The 17,971-nt window shown below is 43.6% G+C and overlaps 1 protein-coding gene across 1 annotated transcript in view; it reads right to left on the bottom strand.

Annotated features, from left to right (window-relative positions):
- The window catches only part of MAMDC2 (MAM domain containing 2), a 249,584-nt gene that overhangs the window by 69,561 nt on the left and 162,052 nt on the right, over positions 1-17,971 (bottom strand). Inside the window, exon 5 of the mRNA XM_073543722.1 lies at positions 12,159-12,296. Coding sequence (XP_073399823.1) covers positions 12,159-12,296 — 138 coding nt within the window. The remainder of the gene's footprint in view (positions 1-12,158; positions 12,297-17,971) is intronic.

Here is a 17,971-nt window from a genome sequence, read left to right as displayed (position 1 = left end):
GTAAAGGAGCAGGTATCAGACAGGAGCAAGCCAACTCCTCCACCACGTTTGTTGCTGGGGCGAGGGGTGTGAGAGAGATGGAATCCGCCATAGGAAAGAGCAGCTGGAGAGGCTGTGTCAGAGGGAGTGAGCCAGGTTTCAGTGATGGCAAGGAAGGAGAGTTTGTTGGTGATAAAGAGGTCATGGATAAATGATAGCTTGTTGCAGACAGAGCGTGCGTTCCATAAGGCGCCAGGTAAGAGGACCGGGGGAGTGGGGGCTGGATGAATAGGTATGAGGTTGTCATGGTTGCAAAAACGTGTAGAGGATCGTGGCAGAGTGTTAGAAATGAGTGTGGGGATGTGTTGAGGAGGGCCAGGATTAGGGGATACGTCGCCAGCAATGAGGAGTAGTAGACAGAGCATTAGAAGGTGGGAGCAGGATAGGATATGATGTGGCCTTGTGTGTCTGGAGAAAAAGGATTGTATGTGGAGGAACAGTTGTGACGAAGAGGTAAAATGGCTGGGAAGGATGGAGGGGGAAATGACAATATCCTTACTGGGTTGAGGGATTGCAGGAGTTAGGGAGAAATAGAGTAGTATGGGGGTGATAGTAAAAAGAAGGCGAAACATTGTTGTGGTGTTATAGTCCGTTACCTTACAGTCAATTCCAGTCCAATTCTAGTCTAATACAGAGTACTTAGAAATATGTACTTTGAGATATGGATTTTGAGATACATGGAGCCGACTACATCTGGAGCAGACCCATGGAGCTGAATATATGTGCAGCTAAACACAATCAGCTGTGAGTGAGAGTGGGGTGTGACTGCCCAGGCCAAATGCACAGAGTAAAGCAAAGGTCATAAAAGGGGGAAGGGGTTATACAGACCACTTAGATGTGTGGCAAAGATAACAAGAATGGAGTACAATTATGGATACAAGAAGATGGGTAAGCAATGCATACCATATAAAAATACAATGCAGTTCACATGGGGCTTTCAGGAGCATGGGAGAGAGGGGTGGAAATTCAGCAATGCATACCATATAAAAATACAATGCAGTTCACATGGGGCTTTCAGGAGCATGGGAGAGAGGGGTGGAAATTCAGCAAATTCACAAATATGTGTTTAGCACAAAATATTGCATTTTTATAAGGGTAACAGGAGGAATTGCACCATATAACTTGTTGCGCAAGTTCTCCTGAGTACGCCGATACCCAATATGAGGGAGAAAACGTCTGTTTGGGCGCACAGCAGGGATCGGAAGGGAAGGAGCGTCATTTGACTTTTTGAATATAAAATTTCCTGGAATCATTAGTGGATGTCATGTCCCGTTTGGAGAGCCCCTGATGTTCCTAAACAGTGGAAATCCTTCACAGGTGACCCCATTTTTGAAACTAGACCCCTCAAGCAATGTATTTAGATGTATGATGAGCACCTTAAACCCCCAGGTGCTTCACAGAAGTTTATAACGTTGAGCCATGAAAATAAAAAAAAAATCACATTTTCCTCACAAATATGTTAGTTTGGCCCCAAATGTTGCATTTTCATAAGGGTAACAAGAAAAATTGCACCATACAACTTGTAGTGCAATTTCTCCTGAGTATGCCAATACCCCATATGTGGGGGGAATAGTAGCTTTGAGGCACAGTGCAAAACTCAGAAGGGAAGAGGCACCATATTGGAGTTCAGATTTTGCTGGAATGGTTTGAGGGTGCTATGTCACATTAGCAGAGCCCCTGAGGTGCCAGAACAACAGAAACCCCCCTATATGTGAACTCATTTTACAAACTACACTCCCCAATGAATTCATCTAGTGGTACAGTGATCATATTGACACCACATGTGCCTCACAGAATTTTATACTACTGAGCGGTGAAGAAAGAATAAATTACATTTTTACCACTAAAATGTTGTTTTAGCCCCAAGTTCTTAATTTTTCTAAGGTCTAATAGGAAATTTTTGGACCTCAGTTTGTCATTTTTTCCTGAGTGCGCCAATACCTACATGTAATCGGGAAATATTTTTCAGACACAGTGCAAAGCTCAGAAGGCAAGGAGTGCCAGATTTTACTGTTATGGTTTGCAGGTGCCATGACCCACTGGGAGAGCCCATGAGGTGCAAGAACAGCAGAACCCCCTATAAGTGACCTTATTTTACAAACTACACCTCTCAATTAATTCATCTAGGGGAGCAGTTGTAAGAAGGTTGCGGGATGCAATGACAGACAGAAGGCAGAGCAAGGGTTAACAAATTTAACAGTTTTAATTTAACAGGGGGTTAACTCCTCGTAGGGAGATAAATGGTTAAATGAGGGTTAAACAGTTCAATGGCAAGCAATAAACAAGATAACGTCAGTTCTTCAAAACACTTATCTGTCAGAGACTTCCCAGTCAACAACTGAAGCTTTGAAGACAGTGGGGTTCAGTGGGGTCCTGCAAACAACGGTCCATCTTCTGGCGGCAGTGGTCGGTCTCCGGCACCTTCCGCTGAGCCCCTAGTCCATAAGTTGGTGTGGCCAAAGCAAACAGGGTCGCAGCACTGACAGAGTCCAACGTGGACTGGCAAGTGGCAACTGGCAAGGTAGGCCGCAAATGTCTGTCCAGTACTCGGCTTTCTCTACACAGCACGTGCGCTGTACTCACAGTCACAGAGCACATGTGTCTCTCTCTGAGCAGCTGCTGTCACCTGAATGGCTGCTCTGCACAGCTCTGCTCGGTTTGCGCTGCTCTGCTTGTCCACTGATACCAGTAAACCTCTCATGCAGTAAGTCTCTCACACAGCTGTCCTAAATCTGTGCCCTGCGGCCGGGAGCTTTTTCCAACCAACTCTCGCTCGGAGTACTCTGACCAATATGGGCGCTGCTGCATGTCTATCAGTCTTGGGGAACACACCTCAGGATCCTGCACATGGGTCCCGCTCCAGCCGGGAACACGGCGCGCTGCACACACTTTCTCACCGGAGCGCCCGCTGAAGTTCTGCTGGAGCAAGGCTCCCCGCTGCCTCTCTCGCTGCGGAGAGCGCTGCACACCTGCCTCTGCTCTCACTGCCGGGGGACTGACTCTTTCTTTGCCTGCTTTCTCCTCACTGCCTCACACCCCCTCTTCCTGGGTCATGGGGCCTGTCCTGTCCCCTATTATTTCCCCCAGGCAACATGGGACACAGCCTCAGCAGTTCCGGACCCAGCATGATGCAGACACCTGCAGCTTGGTTTTCCTCCTTACACAGTGATCATATTGACACTACAAGTGTATCACAGAATTTTATACCATTGGGCAGTGAAGAAAAAAATAACTAAATTTTTATCAGCAAAATGTTATTTTGGCTCCAGATTTTACATTTTCATACAAGAAGTGGGTAAAAATGGCACCAAAATTTGTCCCACAATTTCTACTAAACGTGGCTACCCCATATGTGACTGTACAATACTGCTTAGCCATATGGAGAGACTTGGGAGGAATGGATCGCTATTTGCCTCCTGAAGCGCAGATGTTGCTAGATCAGGTAGCGGACTCCATATACAGAGCCCCTAATTGCTAGAAGACCAGAATACCCATTGAAGTGACCCCATTTTGGAAACTATACCCCTTGGGGAATTCATCTACAGGTGTAGTGATAATTTTGATTCCATGGGTATTTTCCAGAAACAAGCAGCAATATATGTTGCCGAGTGAAAATTGCATGGTAGCATAAAGCCCACCATAACCCTTTAAATTACTGTCACTAAATAAATAAATACTCAGACACGTTACTTTTGGAATAAAAAATGGCCGTGGTGTTTTATTATTGGTAACTTTATAATTTAGAATAAATCACCATATTATTAAAATCATAAATAACCATAAAAATTCATAAATACCAAAACACATATACAAACCACAATCCACCCAACATAGTTGGGCGATTTTACCCCAAACGGCCGAGTATTAAAAATACGAGGCCTCCCCCAAACACCACAGCCATTTCTCAATCATATTCTGAATACCCACATTAAAAATGTCTAGACCCACATCAGAAAGATGCACACCATCCGATCTGTAAAGGCCAGCTGTGAAACCTTCCAAGTCAATATGGCGATATGAAAAATCACCCAAATTAATAAAAAATTTTGCCATTTCCCGATTTACCCGTTTCCTTATTCTTTCCAAAAAGGCAAACTGGGTACCATTCCAGGCCAATCTCGGAACAATTTCGGAGAAAATCAGTGATGAATCAGGAAAAATGTTCTTTATTAAGGCAAAATCCCTGCGGAAATTAGCTAATAACTCCAATGTTTTAATCCTTCCTAAATCATTACCTCCAATATGAAAAATTATGAGATCAGGATATGGGTGAGTCAACAGCATGCTTTTTAAGCTGGCCACCAAATTTGAAAATTTCAGACCTCTTACACCATACCAAAAAACGTTAATTAGGTCATACTTAAAAGATAGGTTCTCTGTGTAGCTTCTGCAAGCTGCTCTCCTCTGCGCCCAATGTATAAATGAGTGACCTACCAGCCAAATGACCATTGGGCCTAGAATTGGAGAGAAACAATATAAACTAATTATAATAAATTGGGACGGATATACAACTGATATCGGTTCGACGCCCATCTACCAATTTTACAGATACTTTTGAGGCCTGCTCTTGCTGCCTCGGTTGCGGCCCCGATACGAAAGGAATGTGATAAAAAATTAGAGCTATCCAACTGTAGTTTGACTATACATTTTTTTAATATGGCATTAAACTGAAACTTAGTGGCAGGAGAACCATCTTCATGTAAAAATAACAAACCGGGAGTATCCCCCCGTAAAGAAAGCCAGTTATACAAATTAGTGACAGGGCATACAGACGAACCTTGTAGAGATCGAAACTTCAAAACACACCCTTTACCCAGCTGATCCATTTTAGACCTATTGATAAACAGTATAGCACGAGCATCGGATAAACTAACATCATTTCTACACAAACCCGAGGTGTTGGACCGACTATGAGACAGCAATTCGCTAATCCTAAGAGCCGCAAAGAAACAAATAACAAAAGCTGCCCGAAATAAACACAACTCAAAATTATTAAAACAAACTTCGTATAACACCAACCATAACCTCTCTAATAGATTTACAGATATAGGCCTGCGGCTATCAGGCACAGCCCAACCTTTTTTACAACCCTTTAAAGCTTGTCGAACCGGAAAAAGGCTTAATAAAGACTCTTCGCCATACAATTTTAAGAAAAAAGAGACCCCACACAATGAGTTATACAAAAAAGTGTAACGATAACCTAAACCTATGTAAAAATTCAAAAAAACAAGTGCTGTAGCAACATCACACTTATAAGGAAGCAGATTCCTGGCAACACAAAATTGATTCCATGTAAGTCAAGCAGCCGAGTATGCTCTCCATGTCCCTGGTGCAAGGGAATTTCTAATAGATTCGCACACTAATTCAAAACTGCCTCCCATAACTGGGACGGGCAGACAGTCGGTAGGGGATCCATTTCTTTTGTACTTTTCTTGAAATCCTCTAACCGCTGAGAAGAGAGATGAAAAACAAAAGCATTACTGTACTCCGGGGAAAAGCAAGCTTTCAACCAAATGTTCCACTTCAAACACAAAAGGACTAATTTCCGTAAAACACCACCTAAGAACCTGCACTTCACCGCCAATGTGTTTAAAGCAAAAACCAGACCTTGGCAACGAGATACGAACATAACCCTCCTATTCGCTAACTCCTCCCCCCAAATATGCAGTGAAACAAAAACTGTAAAGAGCTCCAAGAAAACCTGTTTGTCCAACAAACCTTGAGCAGACCAAGACGAGGGCCACGAAGAAAAACACCAATGTGTTTGAAGAGTTGTACCAAAGCCAACCTCACTATTTATCCCAGTAAACCACAATAAATCCTGAGACGATACAAAATCTTGTTGAATGCAACTAATGCCATTAAAACTTCCTAAAAACTCATCCCAAATTCTTAAATCCATTTTCATCTCCCACGAAATTCTGATATGTGACCCAGAGCACCTAACACCTCTAGTTGCATCATACAAACGCCTAGAAAAGACCCTCCCCATTGGTAAAATTCTTAGTGCAAAGTTCAAACAACCCAGCAGAGATTGAAGCTCTCGAAGGGTACATTTCTTTCTCACTAAAAAGCCTGCAATACAATACCTCAACTTCACAATCTTTTGGCAGGGGAGTCTCAATTCCATTTTCTCTGAGTCTAACACAATCCCTAAAAACTCAAGCTCTTTACAAGGGGCGACTGTTTTGTCATGGGCTAACGGGACCCCAAACAATTCCATCAAACTCAAAAATTTATTCAATAACCTCAAACAATGACCCGGCCCACTCACAAACAAAAAATCATCCAGATAATGTAACACACCCCCTTCTAAAAACCCATCCTGAACCGCCCAATGCAAAAACGTGGAAAATTACTCAAAATAAAAACATGACAACGAAAATCCCATAGGGAGACACCTATCAAAATAGAACGAACCTTCAAAACAGAAACCCAAAGAATTAAAACCCAAAGGGTTAAATGGCAAAAGCCTAAAAGCAGACTTGATGTCTGATTTGGCCATGAAACAGTCACGGCCAAACTTCCGCAACAAATCCACCGCCTGATCAAATGACGTGTAATTCACCGAAGAAGCATTAGGATCAATAACATCATTCAGTGAGCTACCTGTTGGATACGACAAGTGATGTATGATCCTAAAAGAATTAATCTCTTTCTTGGGTACAACTCCCAAAGGTGATATCCTAAAATTAGCAAATGGAGGAAATTCAAAAGAACCAGACACTCTGCCTAGCAACAGTTCCTTTTCAATATGTGCCCTGACTACCTCCCTGTGACAATCTACTGATTTTAAGTTCTTTGTTACAGTACAACCTATGCCCTCAAAAGAAGGCACAGGAAAACCCGACTGAAAACCTTTATGTACCAGCGCCGCTCTCGGCCTGTCTGGAAAACGACCTAGCCAGGGGAGCATTCTTTCCAGGCTCACTGGAGTCTGAGCCTTTGAAAAACTGCTCCCTAAAACCAGATGGCTGTACTGTGGACTGACCATGTTTTTTAAAACATTTAAACAAGGGATGGGCCCCACCAGAAAACGAGCACTCGTGGCGAAAGCGACAGTTATTCTGCCACTTGCACGAGGACTCATTAAATGCAAAGCACACCCCCTTCTCCGCAGTGACATTCACTTGCGGCCTGTGGGGGTTCTGTCGCTGCGGTAGCATTAAATTCAGCCACAACCCGACATCCTTCCCACCCCACCTGACAGCAGGGTGAACAGCCAATTTTTGTCTAAAGGATTCGTCATAATTCAGCCAGGCTAAACCGCCGAAATTACGATAAGCCTCCAGAATACAGTCTTGGTGTTGAAACACACCTGAACACAATTTTGGAAACTTTTCCCCTAAAACTGCCGCATAAATGGAGAAGGCCTGCAACCATGAATAAAATGATTTAAAATTTTTCTTTCTATCTGACTCCTCCTGCTTTCCCTCAGGCCTCTCCATTTTATGAAGCAGTTCCCTAGCAACTGGTAACAAAGAAAAAATATCCACATACTCTTGTTTCCATATCTTCTCTTTAATGGAAGCACTGAGATGAAAGCCCAAAGGGGAAACATCACATGTCAGTGCTTCTTTTAAATGGGGCTCAGCCACCCCAGGGAACCTGTCCTGAATAGACACTTCAGCAGCAGGCGCCTGGGGTACGACCTGTCCCCCAAGTAGCTCAGACAAAGTCCTAAAGACAATGTCCTTAACACAATCACTACCCACATTAGGTGCTCCAGCAAGGGGGCTCTCACCATGTCCTTCGTTCCTGGATCCATCCATCGCGTCGTGCAGGGGGTGCCGACCGCCACTTGCCGCGACGTCCTCTTCGGACTCCTCCGATGTGTTCCATACCTGTGTCGCCGCCAAAACCCCAGCAGAGCTCTTTTGCAATGGGGCTGACGGCGCGTGCAGGCCCGTGAGCGGCGCCGCGTTCGCGCTGTGCCTGGCCACAGCAGCTGATGCGGCATACCCGGCGGCGACTTCCGGGATAATCGCCTGCCGGGCATTCTGGGAATCGTGTGCCGATGACGTGGCTAAGCCTCGTCGGCTTCGTGTGCGATCACGCGATGTCTCGATCCTTCCTCTTGTTGACACTCCTGCCTCTCGTGATGCTTCTGGCGCTTTCCTCCCGGAGCCGCGCCGACCGCAAGCGGACGCCGACCTCTTCTTCCCTCCACTGAACCGTTGGGAACAGGATTCAGGCAGTGAGTATACTTCGTTCTTCTTCCTCTTCTTCCGCAGGGACCTCCGGACATCTTCTCCATCCCCGGACTGCAGCAGCTCTTCCATCTGCGTAGGAACCTCAGCAGGAGCAGGAGCTGGAACCAGGATCACTTCAGCGGCTTCGTTCACCGGCGCCAGACACTTCTTCAGCCACTCCTCGCCGTCTGCTGCGCCGACCCGGGCCATCATCTGCTCCAGCAGAGACTCCATCTGGATTCTTCTTGCTTCACAACTGTCACTGACACAGTTGGCTCACAGCTAGCTCCTTATAAAGGTAAGGCTCCCGCACTTTTTCTTTCTCCACCAATAGCATAAATCAAAATAGGCGCGCAGCAGGCTGTCCAATCACACAGCCTGCTCGCGTTACTCACTGAGGGCAGATTAACCCCAAAATTAATCTTCCATAGCTACACCATTAGACACAACGCAGCAGGCTGACCAATCACAGCAGCCTGCTCGTGTTACCACATGAAGGGCATTAACCCTTAAATGCCCACAATGACTTCAGCACTGCCGAATAGCACAAGCTATTAATCAAACCACAAAAAATTAAACATTGAGGGGCCCATGCCACCATGTAATCACCATGCTATCCACTGCTGGTGATTATACAAACTGCCGTTGTAGTGACCAGTATGCTGTAGTCACCAGTACGTTATGCCCAGCCCGTGGTTCTGGAGGCATGTGCTTGTAAGTTAGGTGGGCTCTCATCGCTTCAGAAATGTGGATGCAATATGTGGTTTAGGTGCACTGTGGGGCTCAGAAGGGAGGGGGCATTTGGATTTGAGAGTGGAAAATTTGCTGAATTTCTTTTTGGTGGGTGAGGACCCATTTCGCTTTTCCAGAGCCTTTGAGCTACCAGTAACATGACAGCTCCCTATATTTTAATTAACAGATGACAGACCCGAGTGAGGGCTTGCTTTTTTCTGTGGATTGAGATGAAGCTTTTATTCGGAACATTTTACATAATGTTTGGCATCACACTTATCCGAAGCTCTACACTTACTTTGGGGTTTCCATCTAAATCTCTGAATGACCTGATTCAGATGAAATCCCTAATTGATGCATTCACTATAATGAGGCAGCAGAGTTACTTTGGACTCCATCTGGCCTCTGTTCAGCTGTGTCCTTCTTTTCAGAAGAGAGCGAAACTGTAGCTGATGGCACTTTTATGCAATCCTAAAAAGATGGACACTGCCAGGTCACAGGTCAGACAGTGTCCACAGTGCCTACATCTGTCTCATTATAGGGAATCTTCCACCAGAGGTTCCGCCTGAATCATGTATTTCAGAGATTTACATGAAAACCCCGATGTAAGCGCTCAGCACAGAGCGCAGGATAAATGTGCACCGAGCCTTACTGTGATCTATGGGAGGCAGAATGAAAAAATCAACAGCAGGTGAAGTACTGGTTTTATTTATTTTCTATGCCATTTCACATTCGGTATAAGTGATTAGGCAACTTTATTCTTCGGGTCGGTGTGATTACAGAGATATGAGATTTGTATCAGTTTTTTATGTTTGGCTGCTGTTACACACTAAAAGACACCTTTTATTGCAAAAAAATAGTTTTTGCATCACATGTTGAGAGCTATAATTTTTCCATTTTTCCGTATTTTGGCCCACAGAGTCATGTGAGGGCTTGTTTTTTGCTGGACGAGTTGAAAATTTTAATGTGTACCATATTCGGAAACATGACATATTTTGATTTATTCGGATTTTTGGAAGGCACAATTAACAAAAGCCAACAATTCAGTAATTTCTTGCGCAGAGGGTTTATGCCATTCAGTATGTGGTAAAATTGATAAAGCAGTTTATTCTTCAGGTCAGTACGATTAAAGCGTTACCTCATTTATACTTTTTTTATGTTTTGGCACTTTTACACAATAAAAAATATTTTCTACATCTTTTTTATTTTTGTGCTGATGGAGCGGTATGGTAGCTTGTTTTTTGCAGGACAAGATGACGTTTTGAGCAGTACCATGTTTATTTATAGCCGTCTTTTCGATCGAGTTTTATTCCACTTTTTGTTCGGCGGTATGATGATAAAGCATAGTTTTTTGCCTTTTATTTTTTATGATGTTCACTAAAGGGGTTAACTAGTAGGACAGTTTTATAGGGTGGGTCGTTGTGGACGCGGCGATACCAAATATGTGTACATTTATTGTTTATATTTTTTTCATACAAATATTTATTTATAAATACAATATCTTTTAATTTTTTATTATTTTTGATTTTTTTAAAATATTTTTTACAATTATTTAAAACAATTTTTTTACATTTTTTTTACTTTCTTACTTTTTTCCACTATGGGACTATCATTTTTTGCAGGCTGATTTCTTGTATAGGATGGGGATGCAGCAGCATCCCCATGCTGCAGAAATTGTTAGCTCTGCACTAAGGCTAAGTGCACACGTACCGGAACTCTCGCGGAAATTACCGCGAGAATTCCAAAATTCCAGTCCGCGGGAAAAATCGCATTTTAAATTCCCACGATTTTCCTGCGGAAAAACTAGCATTTTGCAAGCGTATTTAGCTTGCAAAATGCTAGCGTTCTCCAAGCGATCTGTAGCATCGCTGGGAGAACTGATTGACAGATTGGTCACACTCGTCAAACATAGTGTTTGACGAGTGTGACCAACTTTTTACTACTGAGGCCGCCTATGCAGCATCAGTAGTAAAAGATAAAATGTAAAAAAAAATAAAAAATAGTGTTATTCTTACCCTCCGACGTCCCGCGCATCCGTTCCCAGTAATCCTTTGCGAAAATGCCCGCGATGACGTCAGTTCTCGCGGGATCGCGACGTCTCGCGGTAATTCGTGATGACGTCGCGCGAATGACCGCGAGACTTCGCGATCCCGAGAGAACGGACGCCATCGCGGGCATTTTCGCAAAGGACTACTGGGAACGGGAGCGTGAAGAGAAGCGGAAAGACTGCGCGGGACGTCGGAGGGTGAGAATAACAATATTTTTTATTTTTAAATTCTATTTTTTACAGGGGTATGGTACCCAAAGCCTGGAGGACAGTCTCCTCTCCTCCGGACCGTGGGTACCATCCGCAATTGTTCTGCTTACTTTCCGCATGTTGTGCACAGCCACATGCGGGAAGTAAGCGGAACAATGCATTCCTATGGGTGCGGGATCGCCGCGATTCCGCAAATTAATGAGCATGCTGCGGTTTTTACCGCAAAGCGATTCCGCCGCGGTAAAAACCGCAGCATTAGCACAGCATTGCGAAATCCCATAGGAATGCATGGGATGCTTATTTTTCGCGTTTTCGCGGCAAAATCGCGAGGTTAAAACAGCCGCGGAAACGCGAAAAAAACGCCACGTGTGAACTCAGCCTAACAAAGAAAGTTGCTGATCATGCACTGCGCATGATCAGCAAGTTTCCTAGCTCTGGTGACCCGACGACATACGATCACCATGGCAATGATCTTGACCTTGCATCATGCCACGGGGTCTTCGATCTAAAGGCAGAGGGGCTGCCAGCATTTGACTGTGCAGAATTTCGGGGGTTAAAATGCCGGGAGCGGAGCGTGACCTCTCCTGTCAGTATCAGCTGACACCTGGCGACGATCGTCTGCACACCACCCATGTGCGAGGGCAATCGCGGAGACGTAATAATCCGTCCCTGATCAAATAGACCCAGGGTACATGGACGGATTATTGTCAGATGTCAGAAAGGGGTTAATTGGATATAGTGTCATTTTTTAATTTAAGATTTTTTTTATTAATACACCCTGATCTCCTGGTACCCCTTTTTTCTGTGCTTATCCTTTCCCTGGAACTAAAAAATATATATTATGGTATGCTTTTAAATAATCTATCAAATTACCATATATATTAAAACCATTTATAAGGTATGGTATTTTTATAGGGTATTTAAGATATTACACTTACCAAAGTCACTGCCAAGTGTGTGGTCTCTAGGCATAACAGCCTGAGCATTTTTGATGTTGCCTCCTCCAACAAACCAGTTTACATTTGGGTTCCAGCTGTTTACGTAGCCACAGAGATGGTTTTCTTCAAAATCACACTCTGCAATGATATAAAAGCAGTCAAAATGTTGATAATTACATACATTGATCATCATTAATATGATGATATTCATCATAGGAGGCAATAGCTCTATGGATATTGGGAAAAAACAATGATCCTTGAGTATCCAAACTATTATTTTGTTTTCTGTGGAAAGAACACGAAAGAATGAATTATAACCATGTCATTTATTATAGGTTAAGTATTGCTTAGCTTTCCTTTACCCAGTTGTGTTGCTACAGTGGGAATACTGGCTATTACGTTTTCTTTTACATTATGCATATGAACAAATAAAAATGCAGAATTCTTAATACGAAGCCTCATTCAAAAGTCCATTTTTCTCGAACATATCATATCAGTGTTTTTCACAGATCGAGCATATACCATTACGACCTGTGGATATTTGTGTACCGCGTGTATTCCAAAAAAATCATGTAGACATCTAGCTTTTTATTTGGTCATGGATCAAAATTCCTCATACAAGTCTATAGCTCTTTGAAAAATCTCTGACTGTACACAATGGCATCCATGTGCTGTCACTTTAACCCCTTCACCCCAAACCTGTTTTCACCTTCCTGACCAGGGCAATTTTTACAATTCTGACCACTGTCCATTTATGAAGTCATAACTCTGAAAAACTTCAATGGATGCCACTGTTTCTGAGAATGGTTTCTCATGAGATATTGTACTTCATGATAGTGGTAAAATTTATTTGTTTTGACTTATGTTTATTTGTGAAAAAAACTGAAATTTGGCGAAAATTTTGAAAATTTTCTATCTTTTAATTTTTATGCCTTTAAATCAGAGCCAAATCGCACAAAATAGTTAATAAATAGCATTTCCCACAAGTCCACTTAACATCAGCTCAATTTTTGAAATATAATTTTTTTATTAGGAAGTTAAAAGGGTTAAAATTTGACCAGTGATTTCTCATTTTTACAACAAAATTGGCAAAACCATTTTTTTAGGGACCACCACACATTTGAAGTGCCTTTGAAGGTTCTATTTGACAGAAAACACCAAAAAATTGTAACATTCAAGAAGTTTATTAACCCTTCAGTCACTTCACAAGATTTTTTAGAAACTGGAAGGAAAAAATAAACATATACTTTTCTTTCATCAAAATTTTCCTTTAGACCTAATTTTTTTTTGCTTTCATAAGGGTAACAGGAGAAAATGAACCATACAATTTGTTGTGCAATTTCTCCTGAGCATGCAGATACCCCATATGTGGGGGAAATCTACTGTTTGGATGCACGGCAGAGCTCGTAAGGGAAAGAGCACCATTTCACTTTTTGAATGTAAAATTTGCTGGCATAATTAATGGACGCCATGTTGCGTTTAGAGAATACCTGAAGTACCTAAACAGTGGAAACCTCCAATAAGTGACACTATTTTGGAAACTAGACCTCTTAGGGAACTTATCTACATGTGTATTGAGCACCTTGAACCCACAGGTGTTTCACAGAAATTTATAATGTAGAGCCGTGAAAATAAAAAAAAAATCACATATTTCCCAGATAAATCTTTTTTAGCTCCAAATTTTGCATTTTCATGAGGGTAACAGGAGAAAATGCTCCATACAATTTGTTGTGCAATTTCTCCTTCGTGTGCATATACCCAATATGTGGAGGAAATTTTACTTCAGATCCAATTTGTTTTATTTTACAAAGGGTAACAGGTGAAATTGGACCCCAAAAGTTGTTGTACAATTTGTCCTGAGTACGCTGATAGCCCTTATATGCAGGTAAACCACTGTTTGGGTCCATTGCAGTGCTTGGTAGGGAAGGAGCGCCATTTGACTTTTTGGATGTAAAATTTGCTGCAATAATTAGCGGATGCCATGTCGCATTTGGAGAGCCCCTGATGTGCCTAAACAGTAGAAACCTCCAACAAGTGACACCATTTTGGAAACTAGACCCTTTAGAGAACCTATCTAGATGTATATTGAACATCTTGAACCCCTAGGTGCTTCGCTGAAGTTTATAATGTTAAGCCATGAAAATAAAAAATATCACATTTTTCCCACAAAAATCTATTTTAGCTCCAAATTTTGTTTTTTTTTGCAGGGGTAACAGGAAAAATGGACCCCAAAGTTTGTTGTGCAACTTCTCTTGAGTTTACTGACTCCCCATATGTCATTGAAAACTACCGTATATACTCGAGTATAAGCCGACCCGAGTATAAGCCGACCCCCCTAATTTTGCCACAAAAAACTGGGAAAACTTATTGACTCAAGTATAAGCCCAGGGTGGAAAATGCAGCAGCTACTGGTAAATTTCAAAAATAAAAATAGATACCAATAAAAGTAAAATTAATTGAGACATCAGTAGGTTAAATGTTTTTGAATATCCATATTGAATCAGGAGCCCCATAAGATGCTCCATAGAATAATATGCCCCATATGCTGCTCCATAAAGGTTATGGCCCCATAAGATGTTCCATACATTATGCCCCATATGCTGCCCCATAAAATGTTCCATAGATTATGCCCCCATATGCTGCCCCATAAAATGCTCCATAGATTATTCCCCCATATGCTGCCCCATAAGATGCTCCATAAATTATGCCCCTATATGCTGCCCCAATAAGATGCTCCATAGATTATGCCCCTATATGCTGCCCCCATAAGATGCTCGCTCCATAGATTTAAAAATGAAAAAAATGACATAATCACCTCTCCGTCGCTGGGTCCAGGTGCCGGTGTCACTGCTGGCACCTGAGATATTCACCTGTCCCCCGGTCCATCGCTGCTTGTGGGTCGCCCTCCCAGGGCTGTGGGGTACTTGGTACCGGGCCGGTCTCTCAGAGGGGAATGTCACAGCAGCGGTGACCCGGTCCGTGGCCCTGGGCGCCCATGTAAAAGCGATGAAGTGATGGAATAAAGTTTATGAGTGAATGATTCGTGACGCCACCTGTGGTGTTCGGCAATGAAAGTGTTAAGCCGACGCTGCAGACAGATCCTCTGGGACAGATGGTGGGGTGCAGCAATGATGGTGTAGCCCTCCACAGGCAGGGCTGTAGTCCCAGGGCAGAGTAGATGAAGAGGGTAGGTGTCGAGGAAGAGGGTGTAGTGTTTGGCACAGAGATGTAGCAGTGCTAGAGAGTTTGTAGGAAGAAGGCAAGGACACAACAGGGTGCAGTTTCTTTACCTTTACTTTGCTTGGCAAATGCAGTCCAGGGTCCAGATTACAGATGGCACAGGAGCTGGCTAGCCTGGAAGCAACTCAGGAATCTCTCTAGGCAGATGGGTTGTGTAGTCTCCTTCCTAGCGCTTAGTTTTAGGTACTTGCAGTACTGTGTTACACTGAAGTTCCACTTGCTTATTCTCTTTAGAACTCCCTCGTATGGCAGACAGCTGTAGCCTTACTCTTCTGGCTCACACGTCGCTGTTTTGCCTCCGAGTCTTATGTGGGAATAGAGCACTTACAGATTCCTATTCCTCCGGTTTCTGTTGCAGGACCATCAGTGTCCGTACAGCCTTGGAGTCCGGACTCCAGATCATGCGCTATAGCTGGGAATGAGCCTGAACTCTCTGCTCAATCCCCCAGCTCTTCTCCTCACGTCCACACATGTTGCCCTCCTCACACGAACTCACTAATTTTCCCCTCCCTGGCCCCCAAAGAGCAGCTCTTCCCTCAGTTTTGGTTCAGAGCTCCCTCTGCTGGCCAGGAGTGGGAACTGTGCTGTGTGTTGTGATTAACTGACAGAGAGATCCTTCATTGCTTCCAAGCATGACATCACACTCCCTAGGAGGAAGGTAATGCCACTGTGGCGACCTTGCTCCTGGGGGCGCCACACTTGCTGCTGTCTGGCAGTGGGGTTCAGACTGCAGGGGGCGCGGCGCGCACTAACCACATCACCGTGCCCTCTGCTGTCTGAACGTCACTGAAAGATGACGTGCCAGACAGCAGCAAGCAGCGATGGACCCCGGACAGGTGAGTATCGCTATACTTACCCGTCCTAGCATGGTCTCTGCAGCCCCCAGCTTCTCCGCGATCTCCCTTCCTAACTTCAGCGGTCACGTGGTACCGCTCATTATATTCATGAATATGCGCATATTCATGAGTGTAATGAGCGGTACCATGTGACCGCTGAAGGAAGGAAAGGAGATCGCGGAGAAGCTGGGGGCTGCAGAGACAGTGCCAGGACGGGTAAGTATGACCTGACACCCCCGCCCCCCCTCCGACCCCCTGGTGTATATGACTCAAATATACGCCGAGAGGGGGACTTTCAGCCCCAAAAAATGGGCTGAAAATCTCGGCTTATATTCGAGTATATACGGTACTTTTGAGTCACAGTGCAAAGCTCAGAAGGGAAAAACGCCATATTATGGTGCAGATTTTGCTGCACTTGTTTGAGGGTGCCATGTCACATTGGCAGAACCACTGAGGTACCAGAACAGAACTCCTCCACAAGTGACCCCATTTTCAAACGAAACCTCTCAATTAATTCATCTAGGGGTGCAGTGATTATATTAACACCACAGGTGTTTCATACAATCGGGCAGTGAAGATAAAATAATTTACATTTTTACCACCAAGATTATGTGTTAAGGGCCTGTCACACTAAGCGATATCGCCATGTCTGATACTTACCTCCGACCGCTCCCCCGCTGGTTATCGCTGATCGTGCGAGAACGTCCTGGACCGTTTCTCGTCATCAGCTTCCTGCTGGGCTTCCTGCTGTGGAGACGAGCGACGCGTGGACGCGGGCGGGAGGACGTCAGGATCACCTCGTCTGACAGGTAAGTAGCGACCCGCGACCCCTGCTATGTCGCTGGTGAGATCTGCCTGTTTGGCAGCTCACTAGCGACCACTTAGCGATGCACCAGCGATCCTGACCGCGTCATATCACTGGTCGGGATCGCTGGTGCATCGCTAAGTGTGACAGTACCTTTAGCCCCAAGTTTTACATTTTCATACTGGGAAATGGATAAAAATGGCACCAGAATTTGTCCTACAATTTCTACCGAAAGTGGCAATATCCCATATGTGGCTGTACAGTACTACTTGGCCATATGGAGAGACTCGGGAGGGACAGAACGCTATTTGCATCCTGGAACGCAGATTTTCCTAGAATAGTTTGTGGATTCCATATAAAGAGATCCTAAGTGATAGAAAAGCAAAATCTGACAAAAGTAATAATAAATAAAAAATCTATGAAAATGAACAAATGAAAGTCAGACGTTGCTTTTCAACCATGGTTCTACAAACTTTTTAAAAAATAAAACTCATGAACTAGGCCTGGAAAGAAATTATGGTACCCTTGAAAATAATGCGACAAAAGGGACATTTTAAATCAAGGTGTGTCCACTAATTAGCATCACAGGTGTCTACAATCTTGGAATCAGTGAGTGGGCCTGTAGAGAGGGCTACAGATACTCACTGTGATGTTTGGTGACATGATGTGTATGACACTCAACATGGACCAGAGGAAGCAAAGAGTTGTCTCAGGAGATTAGAAAGAAAATTATAGACAAACAAGTTAAAGGTAAAAGTTATAAGACCATTTCCAAGCAAATTAATGTTCATGAGACTACAGTTGCATTATATTATTCAGAAATTTAAGTTTGATGGGATTGTAGCCAACCTCCGTGGACGTGGCTGCAGGAGGAAAATTGATGACAAATCAAAGACACAAATAATAATAATAATAATAATTTTTATTTATAT

This window comes from Dendrobates tinctorius, unplaced genomic scaffold, assembly GCF_039654945.1.
Source record: "Dendrobates tinctorius isolate UK_male_01 unplaced genomic scaffold, ASM3965494v1 ptg000134l, whole genome shotgun sequence".
Lineage (NCBI taxonomy): Eukaryota > Metazoa > Chordata > Amphibia > Anura > Dendrobatidae > Dendrobates > Dendrobates tinctorius.
The sequence above is the reverse complement of the archived record's forward strand: the minus strand, read 5'-3'. Positions and strand labels throughout refer to the sequence as shown.